Source organism: Suncus etruscus, chromosome 1, assembly GCF_024139225.1.
Source record: "Suncus etruscus isolate mSunEtr1 chromosome 1, mSunEtr1.pri.cur, whole genome shotgun sequence".
Lineage (NCBI taxonomy): Eukaryota > Metazoa > Chordata > Mammalia > Eulipotyphla > Soricidae > Suncus > Suncus etruscus.
The window spans coordinates 120,683,240-120,706,095 of NC_064848.1; the positions used below are offsets into that span (position 1 = coordinate 120,683,240).

The following is a 22,856-nucleotide window of genomic DNA, read 5'->3' on the forward strand; positions in this document are numbered from 1 at the left end:
GTATGATCTCGCTGGACTTCCACAATTTTCTGATGTATATGATGTGAGCTAAAATAATATTCTTATGACCCTTAACTGGAATTCAAAAGTCATAGCATTTTCCACTTCATGGTTTAAAAAACTCTTAATTTTTGTTTTGTTTTGGGGCCACACCTGGTGTTTCTCGGGACTTACTGCTGGCTCTGTGCATTTTCTTGGTAGTGCTTGGGGACCATATGGGATGCCAAGGAACAAACCTGGGTAGCCACATGCAAGGCAAACATCATACCTGTTGTGCTATTGCCTTGGCCCCCTCTTTAATTATTTTTATTTTTAATATTTTTTAAATTTATTATTTCATTTTTGGGGCCATACCTGGAGGTGCTCAGGACGTACTCCTGGGCCTCCACTCAGGGATCATCCCTGGTGAGGTTTGGAAGACCATATGTGGTGTCAAGGATTAAACTCTGGTCAGCTGTGTGCAATGTTACCAATTGTACTATTTATTGAACTAAAATCTTGCCTAACTTTTATTCACTTTCTTAAAATGACTGGGGGAGGGATAAGGGAGGAGAGATGCTTTGAATACAACAAAAAAAATTATTGAGGAAGCATTTCAAGAAGTTGCTTTTAAAAAAAAAAAAGAAATTGCTTTTGTTGAAGAATAAATACTTAGTGATCTCATTGTGAAATAAAGATATACACAAGGAATAGACAATATTTTATATTATGAAAATTATTGCAAGAATGTCTTTCATTTTTCTTAAAAACCACAGATGAGGGCCCGGAGAGATAGCACAGCGGCGTTTGCCTTGCAAGCAGCCGATCCAGGACCAAAGGTGGTTGGTTCGAATCCAGTGTCCAATATGGTCCCCCGTGCCTGCCAGGAGCTATTTCTGAGCAGACAGCCAGGAGTAACCCCTGAGCACCACCGGGTGTGGCCCAAAAACCAAAAAAAAAAAAAAAAAACCTAGATGAGTGAGACCATCTTGCAATAATTTTCAGAGACAAGAGAGGAGGGCTGGAAGTTACAGCTCACTTTATAAACCTCACCATAAAGAGTGATGAGTTTAGTTAGAGAAATAACTACATTGTGAACTATCCTAACAATGAGAGTGTATGAGGGAAATAGAAAGCCTGTCTAGAGTACAGGTGGGGGCGGATAGGGCGGAGGGATATTTGGGACATTTGTGATGGGAATATTGCACTGGTGATGGGGGGTGTCCTTTACATAACTGGAACCCAACCACAATCATGTTTGTAATCAAGGTGTTTAAAAAATATTATTTAAATAAAAAAATGAAGTACAGAAACAAGCAAAAAAAAGTAAAAAAAAAGTTTTAAATTATGTAAGATAGTTATAAGAAAGTTAACATTTATGGCACTGACATACAAATTACAAATTACACCCACCATTGCCCAAGTGCCCAAAATCCTCTAATATTTCTATTACTTCTTGTCCAATTATCATTATACCCATCTTTCCTCCCACTGTTTGATAATCTGAGTTTTGTAAATGACAATTGGACCTGAGATGACAGAGGGTCATGAGCAGTCTGGTAGTGGTGAAGGTGCAGTGACTTTGTATGTCAATCCATATACTGTATTGTATTGGTACCATATCACATAAACTATTATTTTTAAAAGAAATAAATAATGCATTATTGGGCTAAAATTTAGAGACTAGCAGCTCACATTTTATTCCAAACCTTTAGTACTGTGTGTTTCAAAATTTTGAAAATACATAATGTACCAAAAAGCATATTATATAATTTAAGTAATTTACAGGCAAGGTCTGGGGAAGGTCCCTTCAATCAAATAAATTAATATTTATCTAATAAAAGTTGAATAATCACACTGAAATAAAGATCATAACTGGTATTTCATATAATCAAGCAGGTAATGTAGGCTTATCATTAATTTGAATCTTGGTGTCAAATTATATAAGACGTTTTGGTTTTCCATTTCTTTTTGATTCTTGCTTTGTACACAAGGATTTCACATTCTATTTAGCATCTATTTGCTGGGTGTCTAATATATGTCCTGACATTCCAATCCTTCTACACTAGAATGAAAGCAGAAAGCCAACAATTTTAATAGAAGGAGGGAATAAAAAAGATACAGGTTGGTAGGAGTGGGCTGTGCTCTGAGAACAAAGTAGCCCACTTAGATATTCTGTTTGACAAAATATAAGAGTGCATATTCTAATAAAGTAGGCAGCTGATTTTGAAAGGCTGTATTTAGCAGTGCTAAACATTAGCAACAGGCTACATTTTATTAGTGGGGAGTGTATGTATGATATTTTAAAGTAAGACCTTCCAGAATTTAACACTCTGGATGCTAAATAGCTCCAAGGCTCTGACTCATTAATGCAGGATGCCTGACTCAGAACATATCTGTGGGTTGGGCTCAGCCACTCAGCAGGAAGCACTGGGGTTAGCAGTCTCTCCTCTTCTACCAGTAGAGATAATGGCCACAAGCAGCTCTGAGCCCCTCACTCAGCCCAAAGCAGAACATCAAGCACACTGATGCTAACATTCGGCCTCATGTTGTTTAGAGGCCCTGAGAATATATTGACAAAGCAGAATAAAATGTCCGTTCCACTCTTAGCTTAACTGAACATAATAAACTGAGCTTGGGTTCCAAGTTTAGGGAGATTTCAGGTAGGATGACTTGTTCTTGGGAAACAGTTGGGCCAGGAGTTGCTTTTACTCTCAGAGGAAACTTTAGCTTAAAGATTAAATAAATCATTAAATAATGATTTCACTACTGGCCCATTTTCTGTCACAACACTCTAATCTTTGGACTGGTTTAACAAGAATGGAAGCCCCAAGGGAGAAAAAGGGACACCCAGCCACCATCAGCTGGAACTGTAGCATAGGTGGCTGGGAACAGTCTCACCTGAAAGTGGTTGCTTTGGGCCACTGTTCTCTTTCCTCCCCAAAGTTGTATTTTGGAGTTCCAGAGTGTTTTACAGCCCAGAGTATACTTGAGGCTGTTGTTTACACATTCTCTTAATGACACTCTGTTTTCCAGGAGCATGTGATGTGACTGACATCCCAACATCAGTATACTCTCTAGACCTACTGTGCAACCACCATCACACTGAGACTCTGCACTAGCCTCAAATTCTTAGAAAGAACTCCAGGCCAGAGGAGATAAATGTAAAGTGGTTTGGAAGTCTGTAAAAGTGGGACTTGAATCTACCCATTTTCAACAGCACCTTCTGTTGATCTGATTAAGAGACTGAAGCTCTTCTTAAAACTTAGAAAAATAGAAACATACATAGAGACCTTTTTGGTCCAGAGAGGTAGCACAGGGGTTAAGGCACTGGCTTTGTACATAGCTGAGACAAGTTCAATTCCCAGCAGTATATATGGTCCCTTGAGTACCTCCAGGAGTGACCACCTAAGCACAGAGTCAGGAATAGTCCCAGAACATTGATTGCCACACTTAGCTCAACCTCCTCCCAACAACAACACACATATAATATACCTTGTAGATTTTTTGTTTTGTTTTGGGCCACACTCAACAGTGCTCAGGGGTTACTTCTGACTCTGTGCTCAGAAACCACTCCTGGCAGGCTTGGGGGACCATATGGGATGTCAGAATTTGAATTTGGTTCAGCTGCATGGAAGGCAAATGCCCAACATGCTGGGCTGTCACTTGGTCCTCTACACCTTGTAGCTCTGATATGGTAATGATAGCATGAGATACTGTAGGTAACTTTCTTGTACAGGCAAGGCACATCGTAAGCACAGGAGATCATACACAGCAGCTAGACAGACAAAGGGAAACTAGAATTTCAAGTCTCTTATCTCAAAAACCTGAGCTAACTTGGTGGTACATAGAGAAATTCAACAAGGGAGCAGCTAATACTAAATGATGACAAACTCTTGGCCCTGGATTATAAAAGAGAAATTGCCTAACAAGGAAGGAAGAAGAGGTTGTCTAGAAGTTACATTAGGACAATGATGGAAGGTCTTGGGCACTTTAGTGGTGGTAAAGGTCCAATCCCTTTACACATTAAAATCATAAAGGTAACCTCAACTAAAACAAAATTAAATTAAATTAAATAAGACTGAGTTGTTTTCAAGCTTCTGTTAATTCTTTGAGGAATCCCATTGGCTGGACCAGAATAAAATAATGGTCCCCTTCATGCCTTGGAGAAAGATATCACTGTCATAAAATTCAGCAAATTACTAGTGTCTTCAGGGACTTTGAGTCAAAAACAGAAGCAATTCATAGATAGCATGACTCCAAATGAACAACTGTGATAAGAAAGTACTTGAAAATAAACTGTGATCCTTACCACTTCACGCTTTTCCACTTCAAACCAGCGGGAAATTCCAGGTAAACTCTGCACCAAATATAATGAAGTTCTCTCCACCCAGAGACTCTACAAAATATAAAACAAATCGAGTCCTCAGGTTGCCCTTCTTTCTAGCTACTGAGCTATGACTAATGTTTACTCTTGCTTTTTATGCAGTTTTGCTTATTTCTGTCAGCTTTTCTTATATACACATTTTAGCACTATGGCAATCCCTTCTCCCTCATGAAGCTATCACAGTAAGATACTGCAATAGCTATGATAATGCTAAGAAATCCATTGTATATCAACTAAAATATTCTTCTGTGTGGAACAAGTGATCAACTTTAGATGGTAAGCTTAAAAACATATAAAACCAAGCCATTTTTAAAATTTCCTTCACTATTTCTCTAAAACAATGTAAGCTGTCTTTATTTAAACAGTTTGTTAAACTGTTTATTTAAACTCTTTAAATAAAACTAGTATCAGGGTTATGCTAGTATTATCTTTCTGGGGTAAGGGTATCAACTAGTCAACACAGGATTAGAATAATGTAATCTCTCGTCCCCCCTCCCTGCTCCCTTTCCCCACCACCCAGAATAACGTAATCTTAAAGAAACCAAAGAACTTGACCTTTCTATTTGAAAGGGGAGAATCCCAAAACTCAAAGAAACAATGTGCCCTGTTCAAAGCTAAATCTTAAGTCCTTGTAGAGTTGGTAAATCCAACTATAGGTGAAAATACACTGCAGAACTGGAGACTGCATTCAAGAGAGGTGACAGCACTAGGGAGTTGCAGGCACGATGGAGATAGTGAGGTGTTGTAACCTTGTGCATGATATCATGCATGTTAATGTTATTACAACTATCTTGCCTAAACTAAAATTAATTATTAAAAAATAAATAGACCACTCCTCTATGACTCTCTGCAAAGGCAAAAATATAGCCAAACTACAGGTATGCCAGTATTTAAGCTGATATCGCTAGGACTTTTTGGGAGTGAGTGTGGGTACCTCATGACTCTCTGTCTCATCCTTCTGGGAGACCTGGCAGCCATAATCATGCCTACAAATTCAGTCACCATGTTTGTATTGGGCCAGATCCACAGTCTTACTCTGTTTTCAAAAGAGATATAAACCAAACTGTGAAAAATTATGGATATAATGGCCACAGAGCTGATAGATGGCAATCTTGAGGGAAGTGGGTGAGCCAAGTCCCATCCTGCTGAAGCCACTACTGCTGCATCCGTCACCCATAACCACTGCTTTGCTAATGGCCCTGCCTCACCACTCCTCTATGATTCTTTGCAGAAACACCAATCTGATCAAACTCTAGGTATGCTGGTATTTGACTCGATATCATCAGGACATTTTTGGAATGTGGGCACCCTTCGAGTTCCCCACCCCGCCATCTCTTACTTCTGGAGATCTAGCAGTCATAACCACACCCATAAAAGCCATAGTATCAGAAATAATGGTTTGATTTCCTGGACTGTGAAGGTGCAAATGTGGCAAGTTGACAAACTTCATTTGTTTAATACTGTCATCCCAATAGGGGCACACCAGCTTAGATGGCAATGTATAACTGAAATCATTTAATGTTCAGAAACAAATGAAATATACAGAATGGTCAGCTAGCAACAAGAGCTGACTAAATCTTCTGACAGTAATTTAATGACCTCACTGGAGATACAATAATGTTCACAATTTTACTTGTTGCTGCACTTTTTTTTGTTTTGTTTTGTTTTTGGTCCATACCCAGAGATGCTCAGGGGTTACTCCTGGTTCTGCACTCAGAAATCACTCCTGGCTTGGAGACCATATGAGACCATGCCGGGAGACTGAACCACAGTTCGTCCTAGGTTAGCCGTGTCCAAGGCAAATGCTCTTCTGCTGTGCCACCACTCCAGTTCCTGTACTTTTTTTCTATCCTCCTTATTCTTCTATTTTTTCCTTTATATTATTACTTTTTAAAATTTTATTTTTCTCTCACTTATCTGGAAATAAATGTATTACAATCAACTATGTCAACAATGTGATACATGCTCTTTTGATAAATAAATAAAACTTCACTGCTTGAAATGAATTCAAACTTTTTTGAGCCCATAGACTGAAGTGAATTAAGGAGCTGGAGCTCCCTCAGTATTCTCCTATGGTAAGGTGAAAACATGACTGCCTTCACAAAGAAGTACTGCTGCTAATGGGGTTCTCTTTTCTTCAAGCATGTGTCTGTGTTCATGCCTCATTTTTCTTATGTAAGCATGGCCTATCCCCCAGAAACTAATACATTTTACCAAATTCCTGAAATAGTGTCATATTTTCAACTAGAACACCCCAAATGAACCTACTTCATTGTACTTGCCACTAATATGAAACAAATATAGCACTGGTTCTGTAACAGGCACTGATGTGTCTGAGGTGGAGGGGAAGCCACAGTAGCAGGTGAGTAAGGGTACAGGGGAAGGAATGCACAGGCACTCAGGAATGGCAGAAGTAGGCACATGCCATCCCATGGGAAGAGGATAACTCTTCTCACAAAGGTGACAGGCGAGTGAAATTCTAAAGAGTGAGTAGGAGTGTGCCAGGTGGAGAGTGGGAGCAGCAGGCAGGCAAGCAGGAAGTGGAAGTTGCAGAGAGGAGAGGTTTGTGAAATGGCATGGCAAGAGATGGAGGAAAAAGTTTAGTGCTTGCAGAGCTGGGGAGGGTGGGGAAGTAGGCTGTCGCTGAAACTTTCAGAGGAACATTTAAGAGTCAGAAGCTGAGCTCTGAGTGTAGGAATAAAAAGCTAAACCTTTTTTTGTCTTTTCAAAGGGTGTTGTGGCATGTAATTTGATAAACAGTTAAAGTGATGACCACTAAGAAGTACAATGAAATGGAGAGTAGTAGAAAGTACTAAAAGAGATGGGTGTAGGACTGCTGGGTCTACTGGTAGGTAGGCTATGACTTCCCTCAAGTCACTTGCCTGCCTCTTGTGAAACTTTCTACCCACAGCAAGCATTTCCAGCGAAAGCTATAGCATAAATTATCTTTACATAGGTTTTTGGATGTCTAACAGAAAAACAAAAATGCCTTAAAAACTAGAAAATGATCATGGAGCTTTCCAATAACATCCAGGACTGCATTTTTAAGCCTCTTTGCCTGGATATTTAACCTTTTACAAGCTCTGTCCCATCAATGCTACAAAACTAACACAGCTACCCCCTTGCGATAACTTGGCTGTGAATAGCTCCTGATGTGACTGCTGGGAACATGGGAGCTGACCCAGGTCGAGTTAGCTAGGTGAATGAATAGCCTTCATTTGGTATAAGGTTAGGAGAAGGAATCTAGCTTATGCAGAGAGAATTTCTCTATGATGAAGGTAGCTAAGTCAATAGAAACATATAAGATGTTAATTTTGGGGGGGGGAGGTCAAACCCAGCAGTGCTCAGGGTTTACTCCTGGCTCTGTGCTGAGAAGTTGCTCCTGGCAGGCTTGGGGGACCATATGGGATGCCAGGATTCGAACTGGAGTTCGTCTTGTGTTGGCCACGTGCAAGGTATGCCTTATCACTGTGCTACAGTTCTAGCCCCACAAATAAGAAGTTAAATTTGCATTATTTGTTTAGAGAGAAAACACTCTATTTTACTAGGTTGTTGTCAAAAAAAAAATAGTATTTAACTGTGGGACAATGTTGCCCCTTTCCTGAAGTGGCCTGCATAAAATTTTATCTCTTTTTTGATGCAAAAGCTCTGAATTAGTAAGGCATGTTGTAACTTCCCAGAAAACACAACATGCAAACAGACCATTGTTTGCTCTTACTCTGGCATTTCCCTTTTTGTTTTTGGGCAAATCCCAAAGTACTCAGTAATCAACCTTGCCCAATGTTCAGGCAAATGTGGTACTGGGGATTAATAATGGTACCCCCACATGCCGATAAGGAGCCTTTACCTCTAAACTATCACTCCAATACCCCGTCAGAAGTTCTAATGATACATACTTCAAATACCAGAAAGCAGCAGAAGATAGCATTGAACTTTTCCATTGAGCTAGCCTACTCTATCCAACTGTTCTCCACCCTACAAACCTATACCTGTTCATTTTTTATTCTTCACTCTGTATCTACTTTCTCTCGTATACAGTTGGCATAACCTGAATAAATGAGAAAAAGACCAGCACAGGCAAACCAAATTAAAATTGGTTTGCAGATCACTGACATTATAATCGTCACAAAGGAAGATAATTTTATTATCTCGTTTGACTTCCTGTGCGGGGCCTTTGGTAAGTGGATCGGAAATCTGCTAAGTTGAAGAGTATCTATGTCATTTTGATGCCAAGTTAAATGAACCTAGAACCTCTAGGCTAAATGATTTCTGGTTTCTTTTGATTCTATCGCTTGATTGTTCTGACTAAATACCAAGAGTCTTGCCCCAAGAAGCTTCCAGTCTGAGAAAATAGCATGCAAAAAGTACACTGTACCTTGAATTCATTCTCTTTATCTTTAGTGCCTTTGTGAAATGGTCTGTCATAGCGAAATTTCCAAATGTGATTCACTTTATAGAAACTTTTGATGTTGTCTGGAACACCCTCTCTCTGCAGGACCTCCTGGCTCTCTGGAATAGGAGTCACAGCATAGATCTGCAAATCTAGGATGGAAGAGTCAAGGAGGGAACCCAACTTGGCAGACTTCAAGGAAGTCTAGCTTGAGTTTAGCTATAACTAAAAAAAGGGTGCAAAGCTCAGGGAGGGCTCATGGGTAGAGCCACCAACTTGTGCCTTAAGTTTGATCCCCAGTCCCACAGATAACTACTCAGCAAAGCTTTGGTGGCTCTGCTATCTGAGACTACTATTGCTGCAATGAAATGAGCCATGGTCAATGATCAATGTGCATCACAACTACAGATATATGGGCATTGAGACCAGGTGTGTGGCCATATGATAAGTTTGCACACGAATATCACAACTAAGAAATTAAGACTCGAGAGCACAACACAAACAGTACAACTAAGGGAATATGAGCCCAGTTGAGCACCAATGACTGAGTGTACAAGTACCACAAACAGATGTTTGATCCCAGGTCATTGCAACAACACAATGAAGGGAAGGGACATAAGAACGGGGAGAAAAAAGAAAGAAGGGTGACAACTGGTTTTCATTTGGGTCAAAATGGCCAAGAATCCAAAAATTCAGGTGTTAGACAATACATTTATCCAATAAACGAAAGAGAATTGTAGGCAGGTGATTCTGAAAACATTTCAAATGTCAAATTTAATTAAATTTGAATTTTAAAATTCAATTAAAAAATTTCCATGACCGGGGCCGGAGAGATAACATGGAGGTAAGGCCTTTGCCTTGCATGCAGAAGGATGATGTTTCAAATCTCGGCATTCCATACGGTCCCCCAAGCCTGCCAGGAGCAATTTCTGAGTGCAGAGCCAGGAGTAGCACCTGAGCATCACAGGGTATGACCCAAAAACCAAAAAAAAAAAAAAAATTTCCATGACCTATGCATTTATCACTGATTTTGAATGTAGGTGTGTGGTAATATTATATTTATTTCAATACTTATATTCACACTTTAGTTTGTTCAGAAGACATAATGATCTTATATTTATATCATATGTGGTCCTGTTTCATTCAATTTTTTAAATTTTATTTAATTAATAATTTATTTATTTTTGGCTCTACCCAGCAATACTCAGGGTTTACTCCTGGTGATGCTTGGGGACCATATGGCATGTCAGAGAGCCTAGGTTGTCTGTGTACTAGGCAAGCACCTTACTGCTGTAGTATCTCTTAAGCTTTTATTTAGTTTGTTTGCTTTTGTGTTATACATGGTTGTACTCAAGGTTTATTCCTGGCTCTGCAGTCTGGAATTACTCATGGTGAGGCTCAGAGGACTCTATAAGGTGTCAGAGACTGAACCAAGTTCAACCATATACAAGTCAATGTCCTATTGCTGTACTGTCTCTCTTGCCACTTTGATTTAGTTGCTTCAAAAAATAATAAATAGGTATTCTCACAATCATAACCAAAAACAGAGCCAGTGTTGATTCTGACTTGTGTGACACTGTACTTAAAATCCTCCCACATCTGTGCTATCCACCTACCAAATCTTGAATGAAAAGCATTTTGTTGTAGTTGATATTTAAAAAATTTAAATATCAGTAACTATAGATTTTCTTCCTACTCTCATCCAAAGAAGGATGCTTTCTTGAAATTGTACTGCATATGTAACTTCTTTTTTGTCTTATTCAAAGGATAGTAAATTATTTTTTAAATGTAACTACTTACTCTGGCATTTTAATTTGTACTTGAAAAAGATATCCATAATTATCAATGGGAATTTCTGGTGTTTAAATTCATTAGTTTTAGGAAGAAATAGGAATTCAGAAAGGAAACTACTCCCCTGAACTAAATATGTTTTCATAGGCAATGCCAGAGAAAAACTATTCTAAGGGTATCTGCTAAAAAGAGCTTTAATAGCAGGATGAAAATGCAAACAAGTTTTAATATAAAGGAAATAATGTCTTTATCAGAACTTCATAGAAATTTCTTTTTGGCTGCCATGGGTTATAAAAAGAATGATTCTATTCATCAGGAGTGCCAAGTTTACATCTATTGAAGAATTTTGTAACTGAACACGCCTATGTGAAAATGATGCCCAGCTTGTGGCGGATTGACCTAACAGGATTCAAGGCCTTCTGAGTGTGGATACACTGAGCCTCTGCCTGAAAGATGGTTTCATCAGGCTGGTTGGCGTGCTGCATGGCGATGGCATGGGGGAACTCATTCAGCATCCTTTGCTGGAATGCTTCCAGTCTCTCGTAGTCATGCCCGCGACATACAAACTCCTTATTCTGCAGGAGGAACCAAAGAAGAGATTATGACTATATAACTGAGTGTGTTAAAAACAGAAGCAATCACTGGCAGTAACTCAACAAGGCCTTCAATCAATAGACTAAAACAAAAAATACACAGAAGGTAGTAAAAGTCTCCCAAGATTTAAACTTTCAGTGCAATATTATGAGTTTTTCTCTGCATTAATTTTTCTTTTCTTTTTCTTAAGCACGTGCACACACACACCAATTATTCCAAGGATTGAACCAACAGTCTTACAATGCAAACCAAGTGCTCAATAACTGGTCCATGACCTTGTCTTCTCTTTTTAATAAGACTTTTAATAAGATCCACTATCATGCCTCCTTTTTTCCCATTTACTTACTTGCAATGCAAATAGGCATCTGATTCTCAGATCACAAATGTGCAACAGTATTATACTTTCTCTAAATGTTAATGAACATGTGTGTTAAAGGTTATTTTTCAGGGTCTGGAGAGAAATCATACTAGATAATGTACTTGTTTTGCATGTGGCTGACCCAGGTTCAATCTCTGACACCCTATAAAATCCCCTAAGATCTGCCAGAAGAGAACTGAGTACAGAGCTATGAGTATACTGTGAGCACAGATAAATGTAGTGTCCAAATTAAAAAAAACCCAAATAATAGGATTATTGTTACAAACTGGATATAAAACTTAAGTAGATAAATTACCCATGACTATTTCTTTTTATGGGGGGCACACCAACCTGTGCTTAGGAATCACACCTGCTGGGGTTGTAAAACTGTATGAAGTGCCAGGGATGCAAATCCTTGCTAAATATCCTCTGATTCTGGCCTCTTAAGTAAGTAATTTGGAGGAAAAGAAAGTAAAGACAACTCTGAAAAGGTGTTTTATTACATTCTTTCTAAAAAGGCCATAGAGATAAGCCTTAACACTTTTCATTGCTACCATTTTCATTTCTTCCATGAAAAGGAAGGCTGATCTGTTTTTTCCAGTTTTCAATTTGGCTTGCATAGAAAACTTTTTGTTTGTTTGTTTTTTTGTTTTGTTTTTTGAGTCACACCCAGCAGTGCTCAGGGGTTAGTTACTTTTGGCTCTATATGATCCAGCAATTTCACTTCTTGCCATCTATCCAAAAAACTCTATTCAGAAAAGACATTTGCACCCTTATGTTCATTACAAGAGCCCAAATCTGTAAATAGCTCAACTGTTCCAGAATAGATGGCTAGATAAGAAACTATGTACATATACATAATACTAGTTAGCTTTAAGAAAAACATGACAAATGTAATTTTCTGCTACATGAGCAGATTTGAAGAGCATCAAATTGAGTGAAATTAGTTAAGAGTGCAACAGACACTAAATAATTTTTCTCATATAGGGAATACAAAGAAACTTAATAGGGGAAAACAAATGTACTAAGACAACCGAAACTGAAACTGGTTTTCAAAAGAAAGCTCATTCTGGGATAGGAGTAGAGGGGAAAGAGAATGGTACAGGGACACTGGGACAACTATGGAGAGAAACAGGCACTGTGGTGGAAAGTGTGCTACTGGAATGATTTATGTAAGAAGCCATACAAATTAACAGCATGTAAACCATGGTACCTAAAAAAATTTTAACTAAAAAAAGAATACTGGGGCCGGAGAGATAGCATGGAGGTAAGACCTTCATGCAGAAGGTCATCAGTTCGAATCCCGGCATCCCATATGGTCCCCTGTGCCTGCCAGGAACAATTTCTGAGCATGGAGTATGGAGCCAGGAATAACCCCTGAGCACTGTCGGGTGTGACCCAAAAACATACAAACACAAAAATAGAAGAATAGATCATATAATTAGTGAGACAAGATTAAGTTATTAACTTTAAAAATCATTCTTTAGTTGATTAAACTATAAAGGTAATTTACATTTTTTATTTATTTCTAAATGAAAACATAGACTAGAATCTGATTTCTTAGAAAAAGGCCTATTGTAATTCTGAAGGGTGTAGTGTACTTTATAAACCAACAGAGGGTAACCCTTCTCTTTTATTCTGACAATGCCATTTAGAAATGTTTCTAAATGACTCATGATATAGATATTGACTTATTCTAATTTACACTTTAGCAAAATTTATTTGATTAACTGATGTCATCTTATAGTTGTTAATCCCCCTTTTTAATGACTGATTTTGTCACCATAAAAGTGGAGTTCTGTTTAAAATACAAATCCCATGAGTTGGATGATGAATTGAAATGAAATGAATAGGGTGTTTACCTTGTATACAGTTGACCTGGGTTCAATTCCTAGTATCCCACATGGTCCCCGATGCCCACCAGTAGTAATCTCTGATTGTATGGCTAGGAATAATCCCTGGGCACCGCCAGGTATGACACCCAAACCAAAAAAATAAATAAAATAAAATAAAATGCAAATCTTATATCAAAACTATGTATAGCAGGTAGGACACAAGCCTTGCTGAAATAGGATCTATCCCCAGCAACACATATGGTCTCCTAAGTCCCATCAGGAATGATCCCTGAGCACAAAGCCAGGAGAAATCCTTAATTACTACTAGATAAGATCCTCAAACCCAACAACAAAAAAGTTATAAAGCCTTTATCATGATGGAAAGGACTATTAGAATTTCTTTTTTTCCTTCCTATATTACAACGCATTCAATTCTCCCACTTGTTCAGACCTCAGCAACCACAATGGACTTCCTTAAAATTTTCAAGGATCATTTTGCCTTTTTTCCCCTAATTGGTACTTATGATTATAAGTCATTACATATTTTCTTGAAATCAAATTTCATACATCTAAATATTAAAGTACAGTAATAAAGAGCAGGCTTAGGTAAAACAATTAGGGATACTAAAATGACTTGTTCATTTTTAACTTTATGCATTTTACTGATATTAATTGAAAATAATAGATAATTAGTGCTCTTTAAGCAAAAGTACTAGTAGAAATCAGAATCGATATTAGAATTTTTTCTGGGTTTTTTCCTTCATAAATATAAAAAAATCTTATGACAGAATTGGTCTGCAAGCATCAACATTATTTAATGTAGAATATATAATTATATTGTCTGATATTTTCTTTAACATAGAGCTAGCATTTTCTTTAATCTAAAATAACATTCATCTTTTTTGGGGGTTTTGGCTTTCTCCCACAGTTCTCACGGAGTCTAAGGTCATCATGAGTGATACATGGCCATCTCGAGTGATGCAGCACTGTTCAAGCCAGCTGTGCTAAGTCTCCATCCACGCCTATACCTAGTGGTGCTTAGGGACATTCAGGATTGTACCTCATAAAGCGTGGAAGCTGTGAGGGGATGAGTTCAGGATCAAATTCCATCTTTATACATGCAAGAAAACTGTACCTGACCTGAGTCTTCTCCTTTGCCCTATTCTAATTTTTTTGTTTAGGGATACTCCTGGTGGTATGCAAGATGTTGCTGGCTCTGTACTCAGATTTCACTGCTGGCAGTTCCTGGGGGACCATATGTGGTACTGGAGATCTAACTTGGATCAACTGCCTATAAGATAAGCACCCTATCCTCTAATCTGACCTATCTCTTCTGACACTTAAAAGAACATTAAAATACAAAAGTAGGGGGTGGAGTGATAGCACAGCGGGGAGGATGTCTGCCTTACACACAGCTGACCTGGGTTCAATCCCCATATGGAATAATTTCAGAGCACAGACCAGGAGTGAACCCTGAGTACCATAGGGTGTTACTCCAAAACAAGCAAACAAAAATAAAATAAGTAAACAAAAAATAAACAAACAAAAAATAAGTAAAGAAACAATGTTGAACACCATCTGAAATTAATATAATTTCCAAATCTAAATACTGTACCTATTGTGTGTACATGAACATGATGAGAAAAAAGTTATCTTTTACTTGCAAGATTTTGAGGCAACAGAGCAATCGCTCTGCAGAGTTTCTGTGAGTTCATTTGGGCACTTGCATTTGTTTCCAAGTTTCTGTGCCACCCACAGTGCTACAGTGCCCTCTATAGAGGGTTGCTGATGACAACATGTCTACTTTCAAAACTAGCCTTCCAAATTTAGCCAAATGCTCTGAAATTATCATCGGTTTTGATCTAGAATCAAGTTTCCCTCTGCCTGTAGGCAGATTCAACTGCAGAGTCAGCTTTATGACCAAGCATAGTCATATGCTGGTTCTCTTTTAGCACAACAAAGAGATTTTATTTATATCTACTCAGTTATTTCAGTCAGAGAGGGCATCAACTTGTTAAAATTTGACTGTTTCACGTGATACAAAAATAAATCTGCATATGGATAATGTGGAATATATTAAACTGTAAATAAATATAGTCAATATATTTATAATTTATCTGCTAGAAACATTGTTCATGATATTTATTATAAACAATGTTATTTCTAAAAAGCAAATGAGTCCAAGACTGTAAAGTGAAGTAAAAATGTTTCTTTTTCTCTTGTAACAGGATTTAAGTCATCCCAAATAGCAAGCAATAACATATTCTGAATTAAAATTTATAATGAATTCACTCACGTTACAAATTATACTACATAGTTCTCCTCAGCTGCCTAAAAAGGGAGGTAGTACAGGTTCTTTCCCAACAAATGTTTGTATATAATACATATATTTGTATACATATGTATGCATGTATGTATATTTGTATATATGTGTTTAGTAAATACCCAAGAACATAAATTATGTGAACCAAAGTGAACAGGAGTCAAACATTATTTAGTAGTAAGCTTAGGATGTCTGGAAAGTTTCCTGTTTGTACAAATAATAAATTGAGTCTCTTTTCTGGATGACATTTACCTTCTCACAAAGTCATCAACTAGGCCAAACTACATTCTTCATATAATTATAGAAGTATGATATTCATAGGATAAAAAAATTGCTAAATTTTCTATAGTCTGCAATTCCCAGTCTTGCAATGGCCTGCCATTTATCTTTAATGCAAACACATAGCAGTTGTAGACTGAGTTGAATAGAGACCATTAGCCAAATACACATGGGAAGCAACTATGACACATGAGAAACAACTACAATGACCAAAAATTGTTCATAAAATATACTGAACTTAGAAAATTTGGAAGAGGGGGATGAGTGGGTAGAGAGATAGTATAACAGGGAGGGTAGCCAAATACATATAGAAAACAACTATGACACTTGAGAAACAACTACAATGACCAAAAATTGTTTATAAAAATATACTGAACTTAGAAAATTTGGAATAAGGGGATGAGTGGGTAGAGAGACAGTATAACAGGCAGGGTGCTTGTCTTGCACATGGCTAACCTGTGTTGAAACTGGCATCCCAAATAGTCCCTTGAACACTGCCGAGACTAATTCCTGAGCACAGAGCCAGGAATAATCCCTGAATATTGCTGGGTATTGTACAAAAAATAAAACAGCAGCAACAACAACAAAACTTCAGAAGAAGAATCAAAAGATTGCTGGAGGGCCCGGAGAGATAGCGCAGCGGCATTTGCCTTGCAAGCAGCCGATCCAGGACCAAAGGTGGTTGGTTCGAATCCCGGTGTCCATATGATTCCCCCCCCCCCCCCCCCCGTGCCTGCCAGGAGCTATTTCTGAGCAGACAGCCAGGAGTAACCCCTAAGCATTGCCGGTGTGGCCCAAAAACCAAAACAAAAAACAAACAAACAAACAAAAAGATTGCTGGATATCTTAGCATTTACTTAAATTATTTTAGGTGAGTATGGTGTTTATGAACTCAAAAGGTTAAGTGCTTATTGCCTACTTGAAAATGATACAGCATTATTAATACCTGTTTTCTTCATTGCTTCTACATTAGAGTATGAGGGCAAACAGTATATTACTTACTCTTAAGAAAAATGGGAACTTTTTCCCATAAAATCCAACTCTGAAGAACTCTGGTTCAAGGCGTTGCTGGTCCATAATTTTGTCATACAAGGAAGCTTCCATCATCTAAGAAAAGAGATTTGCTAAATATTTCATCTCCCCTTTCAATTTCACTAATTTCTAGAAAATATCCTTTCTCTTATATAAAGGAAAATTTTACTTTTGTTTTCAGAAAGCAAAGTTTGATTCCCTTTCTGTACTAAAAGAAAAGAATGAGCAAACCATTCTATAAATGAAGGTGAAAGTTTTACGTTTTCCAAGTAATACAGTCTCTACACAATTATTAAATTCTTTAGGGCAGGGTTCCTTAAAATATGGACTGAGGGCCACCAAGGACATTTATCTGGCCCGCTGGGTGTTTTGTCATTGCTAGCTGTCCTGTTTAGTTGCTGACTCTTAGAGAGCCCGCAGTGCTCATGTGTGGGAAATGTGGGAAATGTGCCCTACTCTCTGACTCCTCTTTCTCTCTGTCTCTCAACTTCTCTCAGTCTCAGACAGGGGTCCTCAAACTACAACCCACCAAAAGCAGGCCCATAGTCCCAATAGAAATATTGGTAAGTCTATTGATTTAATTTTGTTCTTCATTATAAATATTGTATTTGTTCCCATTCCTTTTTTCTTTAAAACAAGCTATGTGCAGTGTGAGTAGGATTTAATTCATAGTTTTTTTTTTATACTATAGTCTGACCCTACAATGGTCTGTGGGACAGTGAGCTGACCCCCTGTTTAAAAAGTTTGAGGACCCCTGCTTTAGGACATATAGGACACAAAGATATTTGCCAACCTGCCTAAAAGTATATTGTACGACCTCATTCAAAAGAAAATGATTTCTATGTACACAATTGACAAAAGAGGAATGCTTTTCTCTACTTTTTTCATCTATGTTAAATAAAGAGAAATGAACATGAATTATTAGAACCAAAGCCTTTCTGGAGAATTTTAATGCCAGTTTTGCCTACTATGGCTTTGTTTCTACCATGGATATAATAATTTAGAATATTTGGAAAGTATGACCTTGCCTAGGCTGAAGGATGAACCAGCAAAATAACAAACCAGCAAAGGAGGCTGCCAGTGCAAAGCACTATCTGGACTGAAAGCTCTTCAGTGTGTCTTTGACAGTATTGGAACTATGAAGCACATAAAGCTTATGGCTTCTCATTCATGGTATTATCATCCCCAGGGCTTCTAGAGAAAGACTAATATTGCACTAGAAAACTTTCTCTTCCCCCAGCTTCAGTAACAGTACCCAAAAGAGCAGTTAGCATGAAGTGTAATGCTCTGGGTTTATAAAAATCGGAGTGACTATGGCACCCAAGGGTTCTCCCGGGTAAATACTGTAACCTCACTTCTGTTACATGGACTGGACGCCAAGAGAAGCACAGCATCATTCTTATATAAAATTGCAGTGTCTGCCAGGACCTGAGTGATGGACTGAAATGAAACAAAGTTTTTCCCCTTTTGGTTTTCATGGGCAGAGAGATAATGATGATCTGCTGACATGAAATACTATGCCAGAGATACAGGGTCCAGTCCTGTTGCTTGAATAAGCTACGTGTAGGGTATAAGGATTTTATGAGCTATTAAAGTTTACAGATCATCTGGTAAATTGCTACTTCCGAATTAAAAGGCAACTTCATAACCTTTAAGAATATATTATATAAGCTAATGATCCTATTTTAGAAATTCTGAAGAGCTTAAATATTACATGATGGTGAAAAATATGACTGTAAAGGATAAGGGCTTAGAAGGCAAGAGGGACTTATTTGAACCTGAAAGAAGAGAAAATATATACAACCTGGCTCAGGGATATAAAGTACTACACTCCTTGGATACAAAGACCTTGACTAGCTTGAGCATATAAAACATTTTCTAGAAGGTAAGGAGATTTGGCCCCCATAATAAGTTTTAAGAATTGGATTAGTTAGTCATTTCTACTAAATGGTACATTTTTACAGAAATATGATTAGATTATATATTTTTAGAATAGACCAGGGGCTCACATTTTGTATATTATAGTACCCAACAAACCAATTTGCTATTTTATAAATAAGTAACTGAGTATGCTTCAGAAGTCAAGAATCTTTAAAATGGCTTCTATAAAACCATTAGGATAATCTTAAGATGAATTTCACACCAGAGAGTTAACTGAAGAAAAAAGATGCTAGGGTGTGTGTGATTAGAATGCTTACCCTCATCTTGCTTAGGTTTCTGTAATCATAATAGCTCTCGTACTGCTCTGCAATCTTCCGGCACAAGATGATACCATTCTCCCAACACTGTGGACAATGACATGAATGTAACAATTCCCAAATATTGACTTATTTCTACCCCGAGGTCAAGAGGTGACCTCAAAACTTTCAGATAACAAGACTAATTACTGAATCTTCATAACTGACCTTTAACAGCATGACTGTACTTTTTAACTGTGAACCATCTATGTAATTAACATGAAAATCATTAAGACTCAGCAGGAAGTTGGAAATGAATTTCCACCACAGCAGCCATTAGCACATGTGCAAAAACATTTTCTGGTTTCATTACAGAAGCATCATCTCAAAATAACACCAGCTCCACCATGGCCAAATAGATGAATAAACAGACCTCAGCGTTGCAGAGGGAATAATTACCACTGACCTCTAAGGTCCAATTATATACAACTGGCATGCTGAATTCCTTGTTTAGTTCCACTGCACTTGTAAGATGTGAAAGTCTAACTCAGTTGATTGCTCTCAGAAGAAATGCAAGAATTCTGTGATGATGCATAGGTGTCATAAAAAAATTTTTTTTGCAAAGGGCTATAGAGTATAGTCAACTGCATGAACGATTTTAGCTGTATTTCCTTAAAGCTTTAATCTACAGGCTTTCAAATATGAATTTCATGTAAAAAATGTCACTCATCAAATACCATTCTTGTTTTGATTTCTTTCAACCATATAAAATGCAAATGCAATTCTTAAATTGTGGGCTTTGACTCATGCTTTGGGCACAGTGTGCAAACCTTGATGTAAAACAGATTTCTGTGAATGGGTATGTATATACCATGATTTTATAACAGTTTAATCCTACAGTGAAAATGTTACAACAGAGGGCACAATGGCATTTCCTTGCTATTAATGCAATGATATATCAATGTAGTTGATAAATAGAGGAAGATAGGAAGAAGCAATTTCCTTGCAGCACATTTTTAGATATAACTAATTTTAGTTTGTAAAAGAATGATAGCTGCTGGTTGGACTTGAATTTTCTGTTTGACCTTATCAGTTTGGAAGATATCTAAGATATCACCAAAAACATCCGAAGTATTCAAATCAATTTTTTTCAATATTCTACTACATCTCTAAATATATGATGAGTGAAATTCAATTTTGTAACCAAATTGTTTCTGTTATCTCACTTTACAAAAATGTTGGCTAGGGCAGTATGAATGGCAATCTGGGGAAGTAAGTGAGCGATGATTTTTTTTTTCCCCAGAGAATAAAATAATTGAGTGTCAAAACTTCTACTTCAGTGCTTCTCCAAGTGAAGACCATGCCTCATACATGTTGGAGATACATTAAATCTCCTGTAGCTTTATCAAAGTTATAGAATTCCTTGCCCAAAGCCCAATTTTTAAAATCAGTATGTCTGGACCAGGGCCAGGGAACCTATACTTTCAAGTGGTGCACTTTTTATGTGCATCTTAATATGAGAGCCCTGGCCAAGAATATGGGCATACATGGACTAAAAATACAAGACATGTGACACAATCATCTCAGAAAGGCCACAAATAGGAGGTGCCATTTACCTTGCCTCGGTCAAAGTTCTGGATGATGGCGAGGTGCAGGTGCTCCTTGCGCTGCCACTCTGTTTGCATGGGGTAGGTGAGGAACTCCCGAAGAGGTCGATCAGACCATTCCAGCAGCTCATCATATAGCAAAAGAGTATATGCAGCCTCTGAAAGTCCAATGGGAAGACATCAATTCTGATGAGACACTAAGCAGCTTCTCCTAAACTGGGACTGGTTTCCAACAAATTATGGAAACCACAATTTTCTAAATTTCATGACACTGAAGGAAAATGTACAGGACACATGTAGCAAGTTAATGATGGCATATCCAGGGATATGGATTATCAAAGATTTAAATTTAATCTTTTAACTCCCTATTTTCTCTCCCCATCCTTTACACACACACACAAACTCATTTCTATTTCATTCATTTTTCTTTTTTTTTTTTTTTTTTGTGGTTTTTGGGTCACACCCGGCAGTGCTCAGGGGTTATTCCTGGCTCCAGGCTCAGAAATTGCTCCTGGCAGGCACGGGGGACCATATAGGGCGCCAGGATTCGAACCGATGACCTTCTGCATGAAAGGCAAACGCCTTACCTCCATGCTATCTCTCCGGCCCTCATTCATTTTTCTATGTGTGTTAGCTACTGGTACATTAAAATGTTTAAGGATTTCTTCTTATAATGGACTCAAAAAAGTACTGGAGAAAGACACCATTATCTGACAGGGAAATGCCATGGGATAGGACCGTAAACACTTTCCAAAGAGCTTGCTTAGGAAACCAAAACTGGTGGCTAAATTCTTCTACATAATAAAAAATGTGAAACACTTGAAACTGTTCTTAGAATGAAGGTATCAGAGTATAAGTAGAATATATGGATGAAGAAGCAAGAGAAGAAGTTTGACAGAGTGGAAAAAGAAACAAATCTAGCAATAGAAAAGGGATAAGAATGAGCAGACATGCTGAGTGGCATATGAAGGCTGTAAGGAAAAGCAGGAAAGACACAGAGATGGAGGAGAGAGCAAGAGTGAGAGACAAATGTTTGTTGTGTGTTATGTGCTTGACTGTCCTGGTTGGCCCCCAAATTTTTAGTAGTAGCTAATGAAGTCATTATATCTTCAATGTTATTATTATTTACTAGGGTAACTTACAAAGGGTGATTTTTTTTTGTTTTTACCCCGTGAATACCTGTAGGATTAAGGGAGTGTGGAATACCTGCTATTCTGCATGTATTTTCTTTTTTTGCAGCATAACTGTGTCACAGATCAAGACTAGAAACTAGAATTCATTGCACCAATAAAGCACTATAATATTTTTCTCTATAGTATCATAATGGCCATTTACTAAATTGAATTAAATAGACAAATTTAATTTTATTTTGTTATTATTCCATTTAATTATCATCCCTGCATGTCTTGAAAGATTTCATAGTAGTTTTTAACCTAATATAAATATGTGGTAATTTTTTTTCTTCATTACATTTCAATCTTACAGGCAACTATGCATAGACCTCTAAAGTAAGAAGGATAATTTCCATTACTATGATTGGGTCATTTCAATGTGTAAAATATAGTTGTAATAATAAGAAAGGCTTGCATTCCTTTCATATTTTCCTTGTCCTGAAGAAGTTCTATGAGGCATAGGCTCTGGTCCTTTTTCTCTTCAATTATTGATGGTGAACTCAACCTCCTGGCTTCAACGACCGTTGCAAAAGCTTTTATAACCCACCAGCAGTCTCTAATCCTCCTTCATTTAGTTTGTGCACAGATCATTTTTCCCCCTGATTAAAACCATCCAACGATGCTCAGTAGTTTTCAGTATGCCTTTTTAGCTTCCTATAGTGAAAGAGAAGGTTGCCCAAAGCCTGCTTCCTACCATTCCCTTCACTCACATTTTCCCATTGTTCTTTCCTAAGATACAAAATAAGAGTAGGCCCACTATTCTTTCCTAAGAAGCCTCTTAACCTCACTGTCAGCTTTTGCTGAAAGAAACAAAATGCAAGCTGAACCAGTGGCATCAAGGATGAGAAAGGTGCCTGGTAGGCACACAGACACTTTTGTTGCATGAGTACTGACCGACCTTTCTTGAAGAATTGAATCTGAGACAAGTTAGT

The 22,856-nt window shown here is 37.7% G+C and overlaps 1 protein-coding gene across 1 annotated transcript in view; it reads right to left on the minus strand.

Moving 5' to 3' along the window:
- DOCK4 (dedicator of cytokinesis 4) overlaps positions 1-22,856 on the minus strand; it is a 530,301-nt gene that overhangs the window by 29,388 nt on the left and 478,057 nt on the right. The window contains exons 37-42 of the mRNA XM_049782931.1: positions 20,762-20,910; positions 19,167-19,253; positions 16,939-17,043; positions 10,981-11,122; positions 8,742-8,908; positions 4,292-4,378 (exon numbers count right to left, since the gene is read on the minus strand). Of these exons, the coding sequence (XP_049638888.1) occupies positions 4,292-4,378; positions 8,742-8,908; positions 10,981-11,122; positions 16,939-17,043; positions 19,167-19,253; positions 20,762-20,910 (737 nt within the window). The remainder of the gene's footprint in view (positions 1-4,291; positions 4,379-8,741; positions 8,909-10,980; positions 11,123-16,938; positions 17,044-19,166; positions 19,254-20,761; positions 20,911-22,856) is intronic.